Source organism: Podarcis muralis, chromosome 3 (genome assembly GCF_964188315.1).
Source record: "Podarcis muralis chromosome 3, rPodMur119.hap1.1, whole genome shotgun sequence".
NCBI lineage: Eukaryota > Metazoa > Chordata > Lepidosauria > Squamata > Lacertidae > Podarcis > Podarcis muralis.
Genome location: NC_135657.1, coordinates 63,130,071 through 63,145,529, shown reverse-complemented (window position 1 = coordinate 63,145,529; position 15,459 = coordinate 63,130,071). Strand labels below are relative to the sequence as shown.

Below are 15,459 nucleotides of genomic sequence, written 5' to 3'. Positions count from 1 at the left end.
GGGGAGATTGGATCCAGCAGCTCTTGGGTTGTCCCAACTGAGTTGCGGCTATGCCAGTATAAATTCTCCACCCTGGCTCAGATGAGCAGCGTAAGTTAAGTGAGCATAACCCGCCAACCCCCACACTGCCAAAAAAAAAGGGGGTGATCCAGGGGAGTGGCTGGAGCAGGAGGGAGAAATAGCAGTGTGACCCTGATCCCAAACCTCCTTCAGCTCTTTCATTAGACCTAGTGACCTGGCAGAAGTTACACCATTTCCTGTAGTTTGGATTGCTCTGTTATTGAAATGTCAAAGTCTATTTATACTACTAAGGTTGTAATCCTATACACACTTATCTGGGGGTATGTTCCATTGAACTTGATGAGGCTTGTTTCTGAGTAGACATGTACAGGATTGTGCCATTCATTTGTTGTTCATGTCCTTCTAGTAATTTTGCTTGGTGAGCTATGTTGTCTCAGTGAGCTATTCTTAAAAAGAGTCTTTCTTTCTTTCTTTCTTTGAAGGAATGGAGGCAGCAAGCTGCAGCAAATCAGCATACCTAAATACATACTTGGATAGTGTTCAAGACTTGTTTGTAGTACCTGGACCTGCAGCTCGCTTGAGACCCCAAAAAGTTCCAGATGAGTATTACTCTTGTATGTAACTACTAGACTAATTTATACTACTTATTTGTGTGTGTTGCAACTTTCAAAGTACAGCAAAATAAATATTGGAATGAGCCTGTACTACAAGAGGTCCATATCAAAATAACCATGTCAAGCTTCTCTCCTGCTTCAGTCCTGGGAATGGTTGACCTTTGTTTGACCAAAGAGCAGGTTAAAATGGAAACTGAATGAATAAATGAATTATTGTGTTCATTACCTGCATCTGAAACAACTTATAAACATCTAGAGTGCAATCCTAAGCATATATATACACAAGTAAGTCCTACTGAATTCAGTGGGGCTTATTCCCAGGTCAATGAGGTAAAGATTGCAGCAAAAATTATAGAACAATGCATCATTGCACTGGAGCTCTTCTCTGTGTCAACTCTTCAGTGATTTAATCACTCGAAAGGCATAACTTAAGTGTTTTGGAACACTTAAGCTGGTTGGATATGGGGAGGTAAAAAAGAACTCTAGTTTTTGCAGGCATCTTCTTCAGGGTTATATACAAATGCAACCACTCACTATCTTGAGGCACAACCCCAGTATCCTATCATTATAATACAATACTTTCCTGGGAAAATCAGAGGCTCACTATGTCAGGTTCCTATTGGAAGACTGGACAAACGCTAGAACATTAGCAGTGGCAAAGTTTTTATCAGTGGTTGCAAGAACCAATGATCCCTATCTTTTGAACAAAATGCTTGTTTAACCTGGAGGTAGGCTGTATGAATTGTGCATTGCTTTGTAACAATTTGTTGGGTCTCTGGACCGTAATAAAGATTGATTTTGATAATACAATACAATAAGATGCCACATGTAATCATACTTTGGTAGAGTACGTGACTCTTAATATCAGAGTCATGAGTTTGAGCCCCACATTGAGCAAAAGATTCCTGCATTGCAGGGAGTTGGAGTAGATGGCACTTGTGGCCCTTTCGAAATCTACAGTTCCATGATGCATTTTTAGTCCACAGTCTCTTAACTTTCTTTCGCAGAAGTGAATAAATGCAATTGATTTCTTTTTGGGGGAAATACAGAGCTGGCACATTTTAAAGCAATTGAACTGTTTCATACCAAGGGCATGATATTTCAAAGAACACAAAACTCCAGTAGGTTCCAGAAAGATGACAGTTGCTGCTTGTTTTTATTTATTTAGACACTTCTCTATGTTTAACTAATGTACTGAGCACTCAGAGAAATCTCACATTACTCAAGTAAGTTGTGCGGTAAATGAACGATTGGAGAGCTTTGCAGCCAAGTCTGCCTGAAGCCAGCTTGGGACTGTCCACATTGGTTTTTGACACCCTTGTGCCATGCTGTATGGTAAAGAGTTGCTTTTGGTGTGGATAAGGCTATGGCAAAAAAAGAGAGAGTCATGAATGCTTGCTAAGGAATATGAAGCATTATGCAGTTTTTAAATCACCATGACTTATTAGGACATCCTTTATTTTCATTTTTCTTTTGACCTTTAGGTAACTAATTATTTCATCTAACTCTTCCAGTTGATTACGAAGGCATTGTAAGAAACCTTACAGTAAGTATAGTCATTACCCTCTGCCCAGTTGTAAAATTATAGCTACGTTCTTTATCGGGCTTACCCTTGTGGGTATGACATCAGATCACATGGAAGTGGCTCCCATGATGGGGTGAGAGAGAGAGAGAGAGAGAAGGGGACCTGAAAGTTTTCTATAGAAGCATTTGAATAGGTTTACCGTTTGAGTTATTCAAGTGTTTCCATTTGGGAATACTTAAAATCTTGCAAGCGTAACAGGGTTTAATTTTAATTTCAACATTTTCAGTGCTTGGTTCCAAATCAACCTTTCAAGGCATACCTGAAGCAACTGCTCCCCAAGCGATTTCATTATGCCAAGAATGACCGGATTGAGCCAGTGCATTTTTATATGGACAAGCAATGGCAGCTTGCTCGGTAAGTGGCCACTCTTTCATTCCTCGCTATGAAAATTTAATTTTTTTACAGGGCCCATGAACTCTACTTGTGCATGGAAGCATTGTTTCATTCCAGCACCGTAACACAAATCGTATGCTTCTGAGTTTTGTTGCTTATTTCTATTAAGTGGGATCAAATTATATATTTGCAACCTTTCTTGAGTTTTCCCTTCTGCTAGTTTGTTGGTTTTTAAGGCTGAGCTTTGCTGGTTAGAAGAATTTTAAGGAGCAGGACAAGGAGTTAGTCCTGGATATGGAAATGGAAAAGAAGCTAATGAAGAGATTTGAGAAGCATCCATGGGCGTAGCTAGGATTTAGGAGGGGCGGGGTGGCGGCAAAACGTCAGTTAAGTATTTTTCTTTATTTACTTGATGGGAGGGCAGCCTCCCCCCTGCCGCCCTTGGCTATGACAATGGAAACAGCATTACATAGTCTCAGCAAATGGTGCTCTGAATAGTAGGAAGAGGAACAAATTGTGAAAAAGGAAAGTTTGAGGGTGGGTGGTTGCACTAGTCAAGTTTTTTCTGTAATGCCGGTTGGCAGGTATTGCCAGTTATCTATTCATGTCTGTGTTTTGCAGGATGCCCTCTGAGCTCAAGTATTGCACTGGTGGATTCCATGGGTCAGACAATGCATTTGCAAATATGCAGGTAAATAGGGTCTCTCCCCTCTGTGCGCTTCCAAGGCTTTTAATGATCCTGGGGTAGTCTTTGATGCTGGGATCTCTATCATGCTCCCTCTATGTTTCTCACTCATTCCTGACCACTGACCCTCCTTGCCATCTAGACTTGTGTCCTGCCTACTTAGGCTTATTCCAGTTACCTGTAATATGGGGCTGGGAGGCACCTGTGAGCTAATCTATATATCTTTAAAAGATCCCCCACTGTATTGCTTTCATGGGACTGTTCCAAATTCAGGTTGTAGGTGAAGAATTTTATATCTTGACAGCTAGCATTTTAAATTATCTCACTTTTGATATTTGGATCAAGAACCCATACGTTTATAAAATGCCAGAGATATGGCATTTGTCTTACTTTAAATTGCACAGTCTGTCCTGTTCTGATTGTGATGGGGTGGGATGAGACTGGGTAACCCAACATTTATTCTTCTGTACATCTGCAGAATATGTACTCCAAATACATGGCACAGGTATCATCCTTGTATCATCTCTTGTCTGCTAGATTTTTCTGGTGACTGGAGCAGTCTTACAGCTAGATCTTGGTTTTATTAAATGTGCAACTTGCATGAGAATTCAAAAGAATGGTCTTTGGAGGGGACAAGTAGTAGTTTAAGATCTTTACTGTAGGAACATCTGTTGTTACCGAGAAGCATGGCATGCTAATGTTCTTTATCGCAAACAGCAGTGGCTGCACAAATAACAGCTGTTAAAAAAAAAAATACCACAAGACATAAGAAACTCATTCGCCTTGAATGTAGCAGTCTGTTATTTGCTTTTGTTTGTCTTGAGGGATGCAGCTGTAGTCTGAATAAAGGTAGATTATAACATTTATGTCATGACTTCAATAACATTTGCAGGGAAATACATATTGTATTTGTTCAAAGAAAGTAAAAAAGAACCTCAACTGGAACATTTGCAACAATGTAAGCCTCCTGACAGATAATGTTAGATCAAACTTGGTTTTTTGTTTTGTTTTTAAAGCTGGGTTTCCTGTATGCCGTTAAAAAGGGCTATCTCAGTCTTACATGTTTAGATAAATTTAAGGGCTACATAGACACAGGGGCATAGTTACTCACTGTTTACTTCTGCTGGAGACAGTTCTGAAAAATATACGTGAACGAACTATATATTCCTCATACACGCAGTCTAAAGTAGAGGAGTCTGTTGAAAGGTCGTTCTGATTTCCCCTGAAATAACTTTAACAGAGAATCATTTCAGATGAGCTTAGACTGCATTTGTATTCAGAGCAATTTAACAACTATTAGTTAAAGACTAACAGTGCAACCTTATAGAAGTAGTAGAAATAGAATTAATCATGCCTATTCTCAGATAAATGAGAATAGGACTACATCCTAAATGGATGTTCCAAATGAGTGTGCGTTACACACTCTGAGAGAGAGAGAGAGAGAGAGAGAGAGAGAGAGAGAGAGAGAGAGAGAGAGAGAAAGAGAAAGAGAAAGAGAAAGAGAAAGGGAGATGTTCATTTCATACATATAAAACATAATTTCTGTTTTATTCTAGGCTCTGTTTATTGGGTTTGGACCTGGATTCAAGATTCAAAATGAAGTTGATCCCTTCGAAAACATTGAGATCTACAATTTAATGTGTGGTATGGTAAAGTGGCTGCTCCCTCCCCCCACCTCACAAAGCTTTTGGAAAAATAGTTTTTGATTGGACTGGCGTTTTACATGCACATTATGGATACATTTCTTATAGTGGGAAACTGCTGGACTCTGCTGTCTCCTGCCCACATCAATTTTCAATCTAACAACAACAACCCTACATTTTGTTTAGCCCCTTCTTGTCCTCTTCCTATTTACTCTCTTTCTATGCATATATCATCTTCTCAGGATTCCCATATCTTACTATTTCCCCTTTCTTGGAGCTCTCTCTACCCATTGCAAACTGCCCCACACTTAAATAAGTGTTTAACTAGATATGAGGTTTGTGTGTGTGTGTGTGTGTGTGTGTGGAGATATTTGAGGGAAGTGCCAAGTTTCATTGGTTTTTGGACATAGACAAGAAGCCAAATAAGCCTTCAGCTTCACCATAAAGACATGTTTTGTTGTCTTACATTTTGAAACTTTGCCAAGTGATGAAATGCAGTCTCAACATACAGATTCATGGGAGCTGTATATTAAAGCTCTCTTGCATGGCCCTTGATGACCTGATTATCCAGATTAATAGCTTGTTTCCCCTTAGCAACTATAGCGCTCTCATTTTCTCAGTGTGCATTTATTGAAATGTGCACAGACTTCTCTTTGGGAGAAAACTGTTTGTAAATACTATTCACACTTGTGAAATCCCTGTCAGTTTGAGGCTGCATTAGACTGCTCTTTATTAGGGAATGAATTTTAGCCTATTGTGTATTAGCAGCAGAATCACAGCCTGCAAGGGGCCCAAGCTTTTGCTTCACCTCTAGAACCTTCATCAACAGTGAAGCTATAACTCTGTGAAGGAAATGAGAGAGAAATTCTTGCAGTTGTAGACTATTCTGTAGGCTGAATCAGGGTTGGGGTTGGCCAGTGTGCAAGTGTGCCTTATAGAAGGCAGAAGATCCCAAGCTGTCTTCTATACATATGACAGGCAGTGTTTCTTGTGTAGTGAGCAGACTATAATATGCTATATTTAAAGATTTGCTTGTTCCCATATGAGTCTGCTTACTCACTGATATCTTTAGAGGAAGCACAACTTCACATCTCAATAACGTCTGAGGTCCTTCTCAGTGGTAGTACCCAGGCTCTGGAATTCTGTCTCCCAGGAGACCCACCTGGGGCATGTGATTACTTTATTTTACTGTCTTATATTTTTAAGCTTCCAGTGGGCCTTTCAGTTGACCACCAGCATAGATAGAATTAAAAAATGTCAGAAATTCTAAAGACATGGCATTTTCATGATCATAGTTGCAAATGGACTGCACTGCAGAAGTGCACCTTTGAACATCTTTGCCATTGTTTTCTGAACAACTGTAGATCTACTCGGCTTGACACCGGCTCCCAACAATGGAACCCATGGAAGCCTCAACCATCTTTTAAAGAAGGCCAGTTATATGCCGATACATCCCAAGGAAGAAAGCCTTCCTTCGACATGCCCTTCCACACAACAGAGAACCTCTGCAGATAACCGTGGCTGCCCATGTGATTTTTCAGTAAGTATTCATGAGACCAAAAAAATATATGCAGCAATTGATGGCACTCCTGGCTAAAACCATGGAATCCTGCATAAGCTATGTCAACATCACTTGGCATTCAGTGATGTCAATGAGGGATTTCTATGGTTTGTAATAAGTATTTAATTTTTTTAAAAAAAAGAAATCTATATTTCTAACCCAGTCTTTATAACAATGTGATACCAGGGAGGGTTATCAACCAATACAATCATAACCCAAAAATAAAAGGAGCAGATAAAATCACAGCAATGATTTTGCTGCAATAACAAGAATAATCAATATCTGGCCAGATGGTCACCCCTGTAAAGGCTGGATGGAATAGGTGGTTTTCGGTTGACGTTGGAAGCTTATCAGTATTGGTGCCAGTCATAGTTCAAGGGAAAGGACATACCATGATGGCAGTGAGAGTGAGAGGTCTGTCCCTCAATGCTGCATAACAGATGTCACTGGGATGAGGAACAGCTAGGAGAACCTCAGCTGTTGATCTTAGCATGTTGTTTTAGAACTTTATAAGTCATTACTAGTGCCTTGAATTTTGCTCTCACAAGATCAGTGCAATAGGATTCCAAGGACCTGAACCAGTCAGCTGACTAGCTGCCACATTTTGCACTAGCTGTAGCTTCTGAACCATCTTCAAAGCAAGCCCCACATACAGCTTATTACAGTAATCCAATCCCAAGGTTGTCAGTGCATAAGCCATAGAGGCTTGACTGTCCCTTTTCAGGAATGGCCATAGCTGGCAAACTAGACAGAGCTGGAAAAGCAGCTTTCTACTGAGACCACACCTAACAACAATACTGGAACAAGGAGAATTCTCAGACCATGAGCCTCCTCCTTCAAAGGGAAATCTCTCCACCCAGCCCAGCCCCCAGATGATGATGTGAATTCAATTGTTCCTGTCTTGGTCATCAGATTGGTCCTTTTACGAGTGGGTTAGAGACCTAACCCTGTTCCACAGCTGATCTTTGCAGATCAGCTGAGGGGGAAGGAGGGAGGGCTATGTGTCTGTGATAACGTTGTTGGCATGTGACCCTTGCAGGGTAGGCCAATGGTAAATTTAGCCCTCAACCATTGACTATTTTAGCTGGGTCTGATAGGAGCTGGAGTTCAACAGCAGCTGGAGGGCCCATAGGTTCTCTGTCTCTGAAGTGGGAGAAAGCTTTGTCACTATATCCCCTCATGGGGCCCCTGTGATTGAGAGGAACAAAGATGGAACATGAGAAACAGGAGTTTTTTGTGTGAAATGTTTTGCTTGGTATGATGGTACACAAAATGACGACCTCACCTTTTGCTTTCTCTTGCCACAGATTCAACAACAGATAACTTTCAATACTTCAGAAAGTAAGCGTTGTAACTACTTAGAGAAAAGTATAAATTAAGCAGAAAATCTTTCCAGGAGAAGCAAGCTGAATTGTGTTTTTCTTCCTCCTACTCTAGTAAAGAAGATTGAAAAATACAGTTTGCCATTTGGGAGGCCCAGAGTGCTCCAAAAGAAGCAGGTCTATTGCCTTCTTCACAGCTACCATTATGTAAATGGCTTTAGCCACAAGATCAAGATGCCTTTGTGGAGTGCCTATATGGTTAACAAGCATGTAAGTACGTTAGTAATTAAGGACACAGTTTATATTTAAAAGGGGGAAAAGAAGTTATCAGGAGTGGGTATCACAAGTGGGTTGCAGCAAGATCACCACCACCATGAAAACATATGGTAAAAGATTAAGAATTGGGTCACCAAATGCATTCTTGCATTAAAAGTGGGTGCTTCAGCCTGAAAAGGCCGAGAGTACCAGGGCTAGATATTGAATTGATTAGAATTCCAAGTTGAAGAATTTGAAGTTCATACATCCAAGATCTCCCACAGCAGCCTGAAGTCCTCCACTGTCACAGTCTTCTGTTGGACAAAGGCCAGGTGGACCACAACACATCCATGTGCTTCTCACATTTGCATGTCACATGTTGTCTCACCCTAGCTATGACTAGCTTGGTCTGAAAAATGTCTGATGCTCCAAAATGAAATTTCCACCAAATAGGTCTACATAGACCTATTCCTGGTGGTATGGCAAAATTGGAAGTGGTTTGGAATTATAAAATTCTACTATTAGAGAGTTCTTCACAAGTCATATGTTCAGCCAGCCAAACAGACTAGAATAATTATTGGCCAAAAAAAAAGCTTCACAGGCTAACCATTTCATAGATGACAGTCAGATTAAGGGAGACAATTGTGAATCTGTATCTGGCAATTTATGTAATGTGCGGTATGCATACTCAGCAACTAATGCCCCATTTTGTTAAATAGGACAATTGGACTGGATCTTCAGAAGCCACCCCAAGCTGTTTCAATGTCGACAGTCGCATTCCTTCGAACCGCAGCCAGATGTGTTCATTTTACAAAAGTCACCCCCAGCTAAACTATGGATTTCTTTTCCCACCAAGTAATTCTGTTTTCTTTCTCATTTCTAAGCAGAGCAACTTATTAGCGTGCAAAGCAAGAGTTGCAGTTTCTGCTTTTATATATAAGATGTAAGGCACCGACTGATTTATGTGCATTGAATTGACATGCAACAGTGCATGTGCACATTGCTGCAACCCAGAAGTGGGCACAAAGGGGGGGGGAATGGGGCATAAGCCTTTTTTGAGACATTTCATTCAAATTTTGTAATTAATAGTTTATACATTTTTAATTTTCAGATCTGATAAAGGATGAAAGATACAGTAAAATTGAAGCACTCTTATCAAGCAATATTGTACCAATGTACCATGCTTTCCATGGTAAGGGTTAATTGTGTCTTCTCTTTTTATTTTTAAAACCACCACCTGCCACCCAAACCCCTGAAACTCACTAATAAGTAAAGATGTTTGGAGGCAAGTGTGTACTCCCTCAGTGGAAGAATGGTATGAGGAGGCAGCAGGGCTGACTAGCAGGGGCAGGTGAGCAGTCTGGAGGGCAGCTGCTTGCACCTCCCTCTGCCGCCGCCCCAGTTTGCCTAAAAAATATACAAATCAAGGGAAATTCCCCAGGCCACAGAGGTTATGTGTTATGAGGCCTCCAACATCCCAAAGATGTCATATTTGCCAGCCATCAGGGGATGGTGATATGTTCATGCCATACAAAACTAGTTTGACAAATAAGAAAAACGAAGGCAGCCTATGATCCTAGTAAGGGAAATGCCAAAAGATGCCCTCTTATCCTGCATGTGTGATTGATAGGAAAGGCGCTTGTATTTCCTTGTTCAACTGCTCCCATTGTGTTTTCAGTGATATGGAACTACTTTAATGCGGTCTTACTGCCAGCCTATGCTGCAGCCAGAAATGGTGTCCATGTCATTGCTGGCCCTGTGTTTGATTACGACTACAATGGCTTGTATGATACACCTGAGGAAGTGAAAAGGTAAACATATGTCAGTTGTAGCTATTTTATTACAATTTTATGGCACAAGCTACCATAGAAAAGTTCTTACTATAGTTAATTTCTGGGATGAAACATCAGATAAAATGCATTTTGTTATCTATCTATCATCTATCATCTATCTATCTATCTATCTATCTATCTATCTATCTATCATCTATCTAGTATCTATCTATCTATCTATCATCTATCATCTATCTCCCATTTTTGTATTCTCAGCAATACTGATGGGCCAATAAGTCTGTTTCACTTTCACATGAGTTCACCTATGAGTTCACCTAGAAGTTCATTGTGTTCCATTTCTGCAGTCACCTGTGATTTTATTTCTTTGGAAAGTTAGCCAACAATCTATATTTAAATGCTATTTTAAAACACATTTCTTTCAAAATATGTATTTCTATGGCCTCCCAAATTTGTATTTAAACATATTCTGATACGGTTTCTGAGTTTCTGAGAATTGTATGAAGTATGAATGTTGGTGGATAAAGTAAGTTCTGATCCTCACATTAGTTTGGGAACAAAATAAAAAATTCCTTCCAGTAGCACCTTAGAGACCAACTAAGTTTGTAATTGGTATGAGCTTCCGTGTGCATGCACACTTCTTCAGATACACCGAAACAGAAGTCACCAGACCCTTATATATAGTGAGAGGGTGGGGAGGGGTATTACTCAGAAGGGTGGTGGGAATGGGTGCTTGGCTGATAGGTGTGGTAAACCTGTTGACTGTGGTTTGGGAGTTGTGGATTGGTTCAGTGTATGTTAGTAAGGAATTCCTTTCACTCTTCCCCTCCCCCTTTTTATAACTGATGAACTACTTGAAAGCCTATTTTGACTTTAAGCAGTAAGTGGTACCTCTGGATGCGAACGGGATCCGTTCCAGAGCCCCATTCGCATCCAGAGTAGAACGTAAGATGTGTCTGCGCATCTGCGGGTCGCGTTTTGCCGCTTGCCCGCTTGCACATGACGTCATTTTGAGCATCTGCGCATGCGCGAGAGGCAAAGCCCAGAAGTACCGTGCTCTGTTACTTCCGGGTCACTGCGGAGCGTAATCTGAAGCACATTTTACCCGAGGTATGACTGTATGTGCATTTATAAATAATAATTTATATTACTTTATATTATTAATAATACAAAACACATGTCCATTTTAATACAGTGGGCAAAGTTAGCCTAGCCCCCTCCTAAGCTTGAACACTCCCCCTTCTCTGTCTCCACAATTTTTTTGGAAGATTTCATTACCACTTTCCCTTAACTGTGTTTTGTTTTGTCTGAATCAGGGAACATGATTTAATGCTGACTGAAGTTTGTTTCAAAGTAAGCCTACACTAACCATAGGATCCCTGGTTCTGACTAATTAGCAACCACAGTTAAAGGGAAATGGAAGCAGCTACTTCTGGACTGCAGCTCAGCTTTGTGGGAGAGGATCAGAGAAGGAGAAGGAGCCCAGTCATTCATGTAGTGCTGAATGAAGATTTAGCATTCAGTCCAAATACAGCCTGTGAATCTGCTACACAGATACCTACTATCATTTCGACAAATTCAATTCCTTCCTTCATCTGAGTTGCTATTGTATTTTTTCTTTCTTTCGAAGCTTTCCTTAGGAAAACAATTCTAGTTTTCCAGTTAACTAGACTCATGGTTCCAAAGAGTTCTTTTGACTTATCATGAACTCTGCTTGAAGTAACTCATTAACAGCATCATTAACTGGTAAGCTTCAGTAGGTTTTCTTTAAAATGAGGAAGTAAAGTTTAAAAAAAAAGGAAACCTACTTCCAAAGAAACACATTTCATGCCTTTGACATCAAGGGACTTGATCCATCAGCAAATTCTCCTATATGATTCATTTCAAAAATGTTTTCTCACAGCAGAACTTTCTGGTAGGTTGCATTTAGCAGGATCAAACCATTTTAATGTTATAGTTTAGGCTTAAATGTTTTGTCGATTCCACTGTCCATTCTATTGTGGTGTGACAAAACTTTAAAAGCTTACAAGGACAAAGTCCAAGATACTGATTTTTTAAATTTTTATTCCAGGCTCACAAGTAATCCAGAAGTCCTCATTCCAACTCACTACTTTATTATCTTGACAAGTTGTAAAAATATTTCCCAGACTCCTTGGCAATGCGAAGGGTCTCTTGACGTTGCATCTTATGTTATACCTCACAAAGAAGACAACAGTGAAAGCTGCGCAGTGAGTAATCCTAATTCCGCCCCCCCCCCTAAATAAGACAGGCACACTCTGTGGCAATCTTTTACACAACCTTTTCCCTCTGCTCCAACAGAATGGCAAGCCTGAGTCCTCGTGGGTGGAAGAGAGAATTAAGTTCCATGCAACCCGAGTCAGAGATGTGGAACTTCTTACGGGACTAAGTTTCTACCATGACAGAAAACAGCCTGTACCTGACATATTACAGTTAAAAACTTATTTGCCAAGCTTGGACAAGGCCTAATGTGAGTTTCTATACAGAAAGAGAGAGAAAGAAAGAAACTATATTGCACAAAGTAAATGTTTTAATCATGCTGGAAGATACTTTTTTTGAAGATGCTTGAGCAAAATGGGAGCTGGAAAGACTCTCTGCCACATTTGTATCTCAGGGACATTTTATGGACCAACTATAGCAAAAGAGAACATCTTCTCCCAGCCTGTTATCCACATGAATGAGGTGGAAAATTTTTGTATATTATTAAAGTCATTCTGCCAGCCATACGTAAATGGACGCACATGCAACGTCAACAGCTCTTTTCAATTCCATTTAAGTGTTCTGGAATTACTTTATTTTTGTTTATAGTGGATTATTTGTGTTAATAGTGGATTCACTAAAAGTGAAACAACTGGCATGTATATTTTTTAAAAAAGAAGAAATAATATAAATACTAAATAAAGATACAGCCATGTTCCGGAGTTGTTTTGCAGAATGTACTGTATGTCAAATACTTACTAAAAGAAGAGGCTTCTGATAGCTTTGTAATAGCCCTGTAATATTTGCTGAAAAGAAAAGAAAAAATCACTAGCGTATTTGTACTGCCCACTCCCTTTTCTGGAAATAGAAAAAAAATACTGATTTTAAGATACTAGTTCTTTTGAGCAACATATATTTGCTGGTTAGATTTGCTGGTACTGCTTTTAAAAAATAGGGAGAGGTTATCATTTGTCATAAAGATTCCCTTTCCCCTTTGAGATGCAGGAGAATCATTTAACTCAAACAGAAGAAAAGTAAATCCATATATACCATTCAGTGTTAAATGCTGTTTTACACCTAGAAGATTATTCCAATTCTGTTTGCCCAAAACCCTGATGCTGGCTGATCCCAACAACTCCAACACAGAATCTTCTCAGGGTATGGGATAGGCATCAGGAGTGGTGATCTTATTAATGCTTCTGAAGTCTGTACAAAATCTAATAGGCCCACCTTGCTTTGGAATGGAAACTACTCGAGAGGACCACATGCTTAGAGATTCCTTGATCGCACCTAACTCTAACATCTCCTTTATTTACTTTCTTATCTTCCTTATCTTCTCCAGCACATGTTAAAGATTTCAGCATATTCACTCAGGACTTTCAAAATTCCCTTTTAACTTGTTCAGGAATTCACTGTTACAAGAGAATGCTGGACTAGATGGGCCTGATCCAGCTTCCAATGTACTTAAGTTGCCTTCTGTAAAGGTGATCCCAGTCACACCCAGTGCTAAGCATTATCCACCACACAGAAATATGCACGCCTGGTGAAACAGCGCCACCAGGTGTTCTGGACACAACATTTCATGAGCGTTTGAACACAACAAAACACAAACAAGTTCTGAAGCATTATTTTTCCCAAGACTTTATAGAATAAAATGTGGGCTTCGTTTTTTTATGGCGACTGTTTGCCACTTTAAAATATTCATTTTGCTAATCAAAGTGACATACCACCGCAAAATGAAGCCCACGTTTTATTCTATAAAGTGTCTTTAAAAAGAAAAATATATCTGCTTGTCTGCTTCAGTTGGCAGATAAGATATACAGCGTTTGCCAACCTAGTGCCTTCTAGATGTTTTGGACTACAAATTCCCTCTCCCCCAGCCAGCATTTATTTTACAAATAAATACAAATATTTATTTAACAAAATTTGTATGTTACCTAATTGTAAATAAACTCCCTAAGTGGTTTACCATTAATTTAACCAGTAATGCTAATATAATTCTCCTCCTCCTCCTTCTTTTTTTCTGTGATCACTCATAGCCGAGTAAGATTTGTCTTCCATAAACACGGTTTTAAAAGTTAGTCCGTAAGGGACTGTGGAGGCCAATTCTGGATCCACATGTCCTTCCACAGTAGAGACATAGATTTCTGGGTGGGAGTTGATCACGGTGGGGGCTTGCCAAATGTGCCTTCCTCTTGGCACATTTCTCCCTTTCGTCCTGAGTTCAAGCTTCTTCAAAGTCCATGACAACTTTGGTAAAGGCTGTTCTCCAATTGGAGACCTCGCAGGCCAGTGTTTCCCAGTTGTCAGTGTTTATGCTACATTCTTTTAGACTTCCCTTGAGAGAGTCTTTGAACCGCTTTTGTTGACCACCAGCATTAAGCTTACCAATTTTAAGTTCGGAAGAGAGTAGTTGCTTTGGAAGCTAATAGAATTATGCTGCCACCAACGTACATAGTTGTTGTAAATGATAGCTGTGCTTCTTTTGCATACACTTAAGCTCTAATTCAGGCATGGGGAAACTCCTGGCAGAAGTCCTCAGTTGGCCCTTGAAGACATTGTTCCCAAGCCATGGCCACCTGCCCCACACTTGGCACTATATGATGTCGGTTGTAGGATGGACAACACCAAGGCAGCGAAGGAGTAACCTGGAGGCCTCAAGTGTTCTCTCAACTGTGAGCTGCACTGGGATTGGCTCCACTCGGGAGCTCCAGAATCCTTCCGTAAGTGCAAAATGCGAGTCCACATAGTTCACCTCCAATTGGGAGCTTTTCAGCTCTAGTCGTGAGCAATGGATCTGGGATTGTCTCCTGTCACCAGCATTTTGCCTCCTTTGTAGGCTAGCTTCTCTTCAAGTCATTCTGCAAATGCTTGCTTTGAAATAAAATTGCGTAAACAAAGGAACGTTTTTTTCCTTTGCTGAGCAGCTTGAATTTAACTAGTGTCTAATTGAACTGCCACCAACTATGCTTTTTGCAGTTCATTGCTATGTAACGGACGGTGCCTTTTAATTTTTCATGTTCTATATACCCATTTGTATATATCAACCAACTGAGGATCATGCTGTGCATCTGGTGAAGTGGACTCTAGTTCACGAAAGCTTGTGCCATGTGCCATAATTAAATGTGTTTGCCTTTTAAGATTCGGCAAGATTCTTTGTTGTTCTAGTCAGCAGACTGAGACAAATGGATGGGTTGGGAAGTGTTACATTGTTATAACTGTTCTCTATAATCAGGGCAGGGACGCGGGTGGCGCTGTGGGTAAAACCTCAGCGCCTAGGGCTTGCCGATCGCATGGTCGGCGGTTCGGATCCCCGCGGTGGGGTGAGCTCCCGTCTTTTGGTCCCAGCTCCTGCCCACCTAGCAGTTCGAAAGCACCCCTAAGTGCAAGTAGATAAATAGGTACCGCTTTATAGCGGGAAGGTAAACGGCGT

The 15,459-nt window shown here is 40.4% G+C and overlaps 1 protein-coding gene across 2 annotated transcripts in view; it reads left to right on the top strand.

Moving 5' to 3' along the window:
- Window positions 1-12,748, top strand: part of ENPP1 (ectonucleotide pyrophosphatase/phosphodiesterase 1) — a 47,298-nt gene extending 34,550 nt beyond the window's left edge. For both annotated transcript variants that reach the window (XM_077925988.1, XM_028723438.2), the window contains exons 13-25: window positions 504-635; window positions 2,150-2,181; window positions 2,447-2,574; window positions 3,175-3,244; window positions 4,795-4,882; window positions 6,246-6,421; window positions 7,750-7,783; window positions 7,880-8,034; window positions 8,739-8,874; window positions 9,131-9,211; window positions 9,698-9,830; window positions 11,881-12,037; window positions 12,129-12,748. In XM_077925988.1, coding sequence (XP_077782114.1) covers window positions 504-635; window positions 2,150-2,181; window positions 2,447-2,574; window positions 3,175-3,244; window positions 4,795-4,882; window positions 6,246-6,421; window positions 7,750-7,783; window positions 7,880-8,034; window positions 8,739-8,874; window positions 9,131-9,211; window positions 9,698-9,830; window positions 11,881-12,037; window positions 12,129-12,296 — 1,490 coding nt within the window. In that variant the 3' untranslated portion in view covers window positions 12,297-12,748. The remainder of the gene's footprint in view (window positions 1-503; window positions 636-2,149; window positions 2,182-2,446; window positions 2,575-3,174; window positions 3,245-4,794; window positions 4,883-6,245; window positions 6,422-7,749; window positions 7,784-7,879; window positions 8,035-8,738; window positions 8,875-9,130; window positions 9,212-9,697; window positions 9,831-11,880; window positions 12,038-12,128) is intronic.
- Window positions 12,749-15,459: the final 2,711 nt, after the last annotated feature.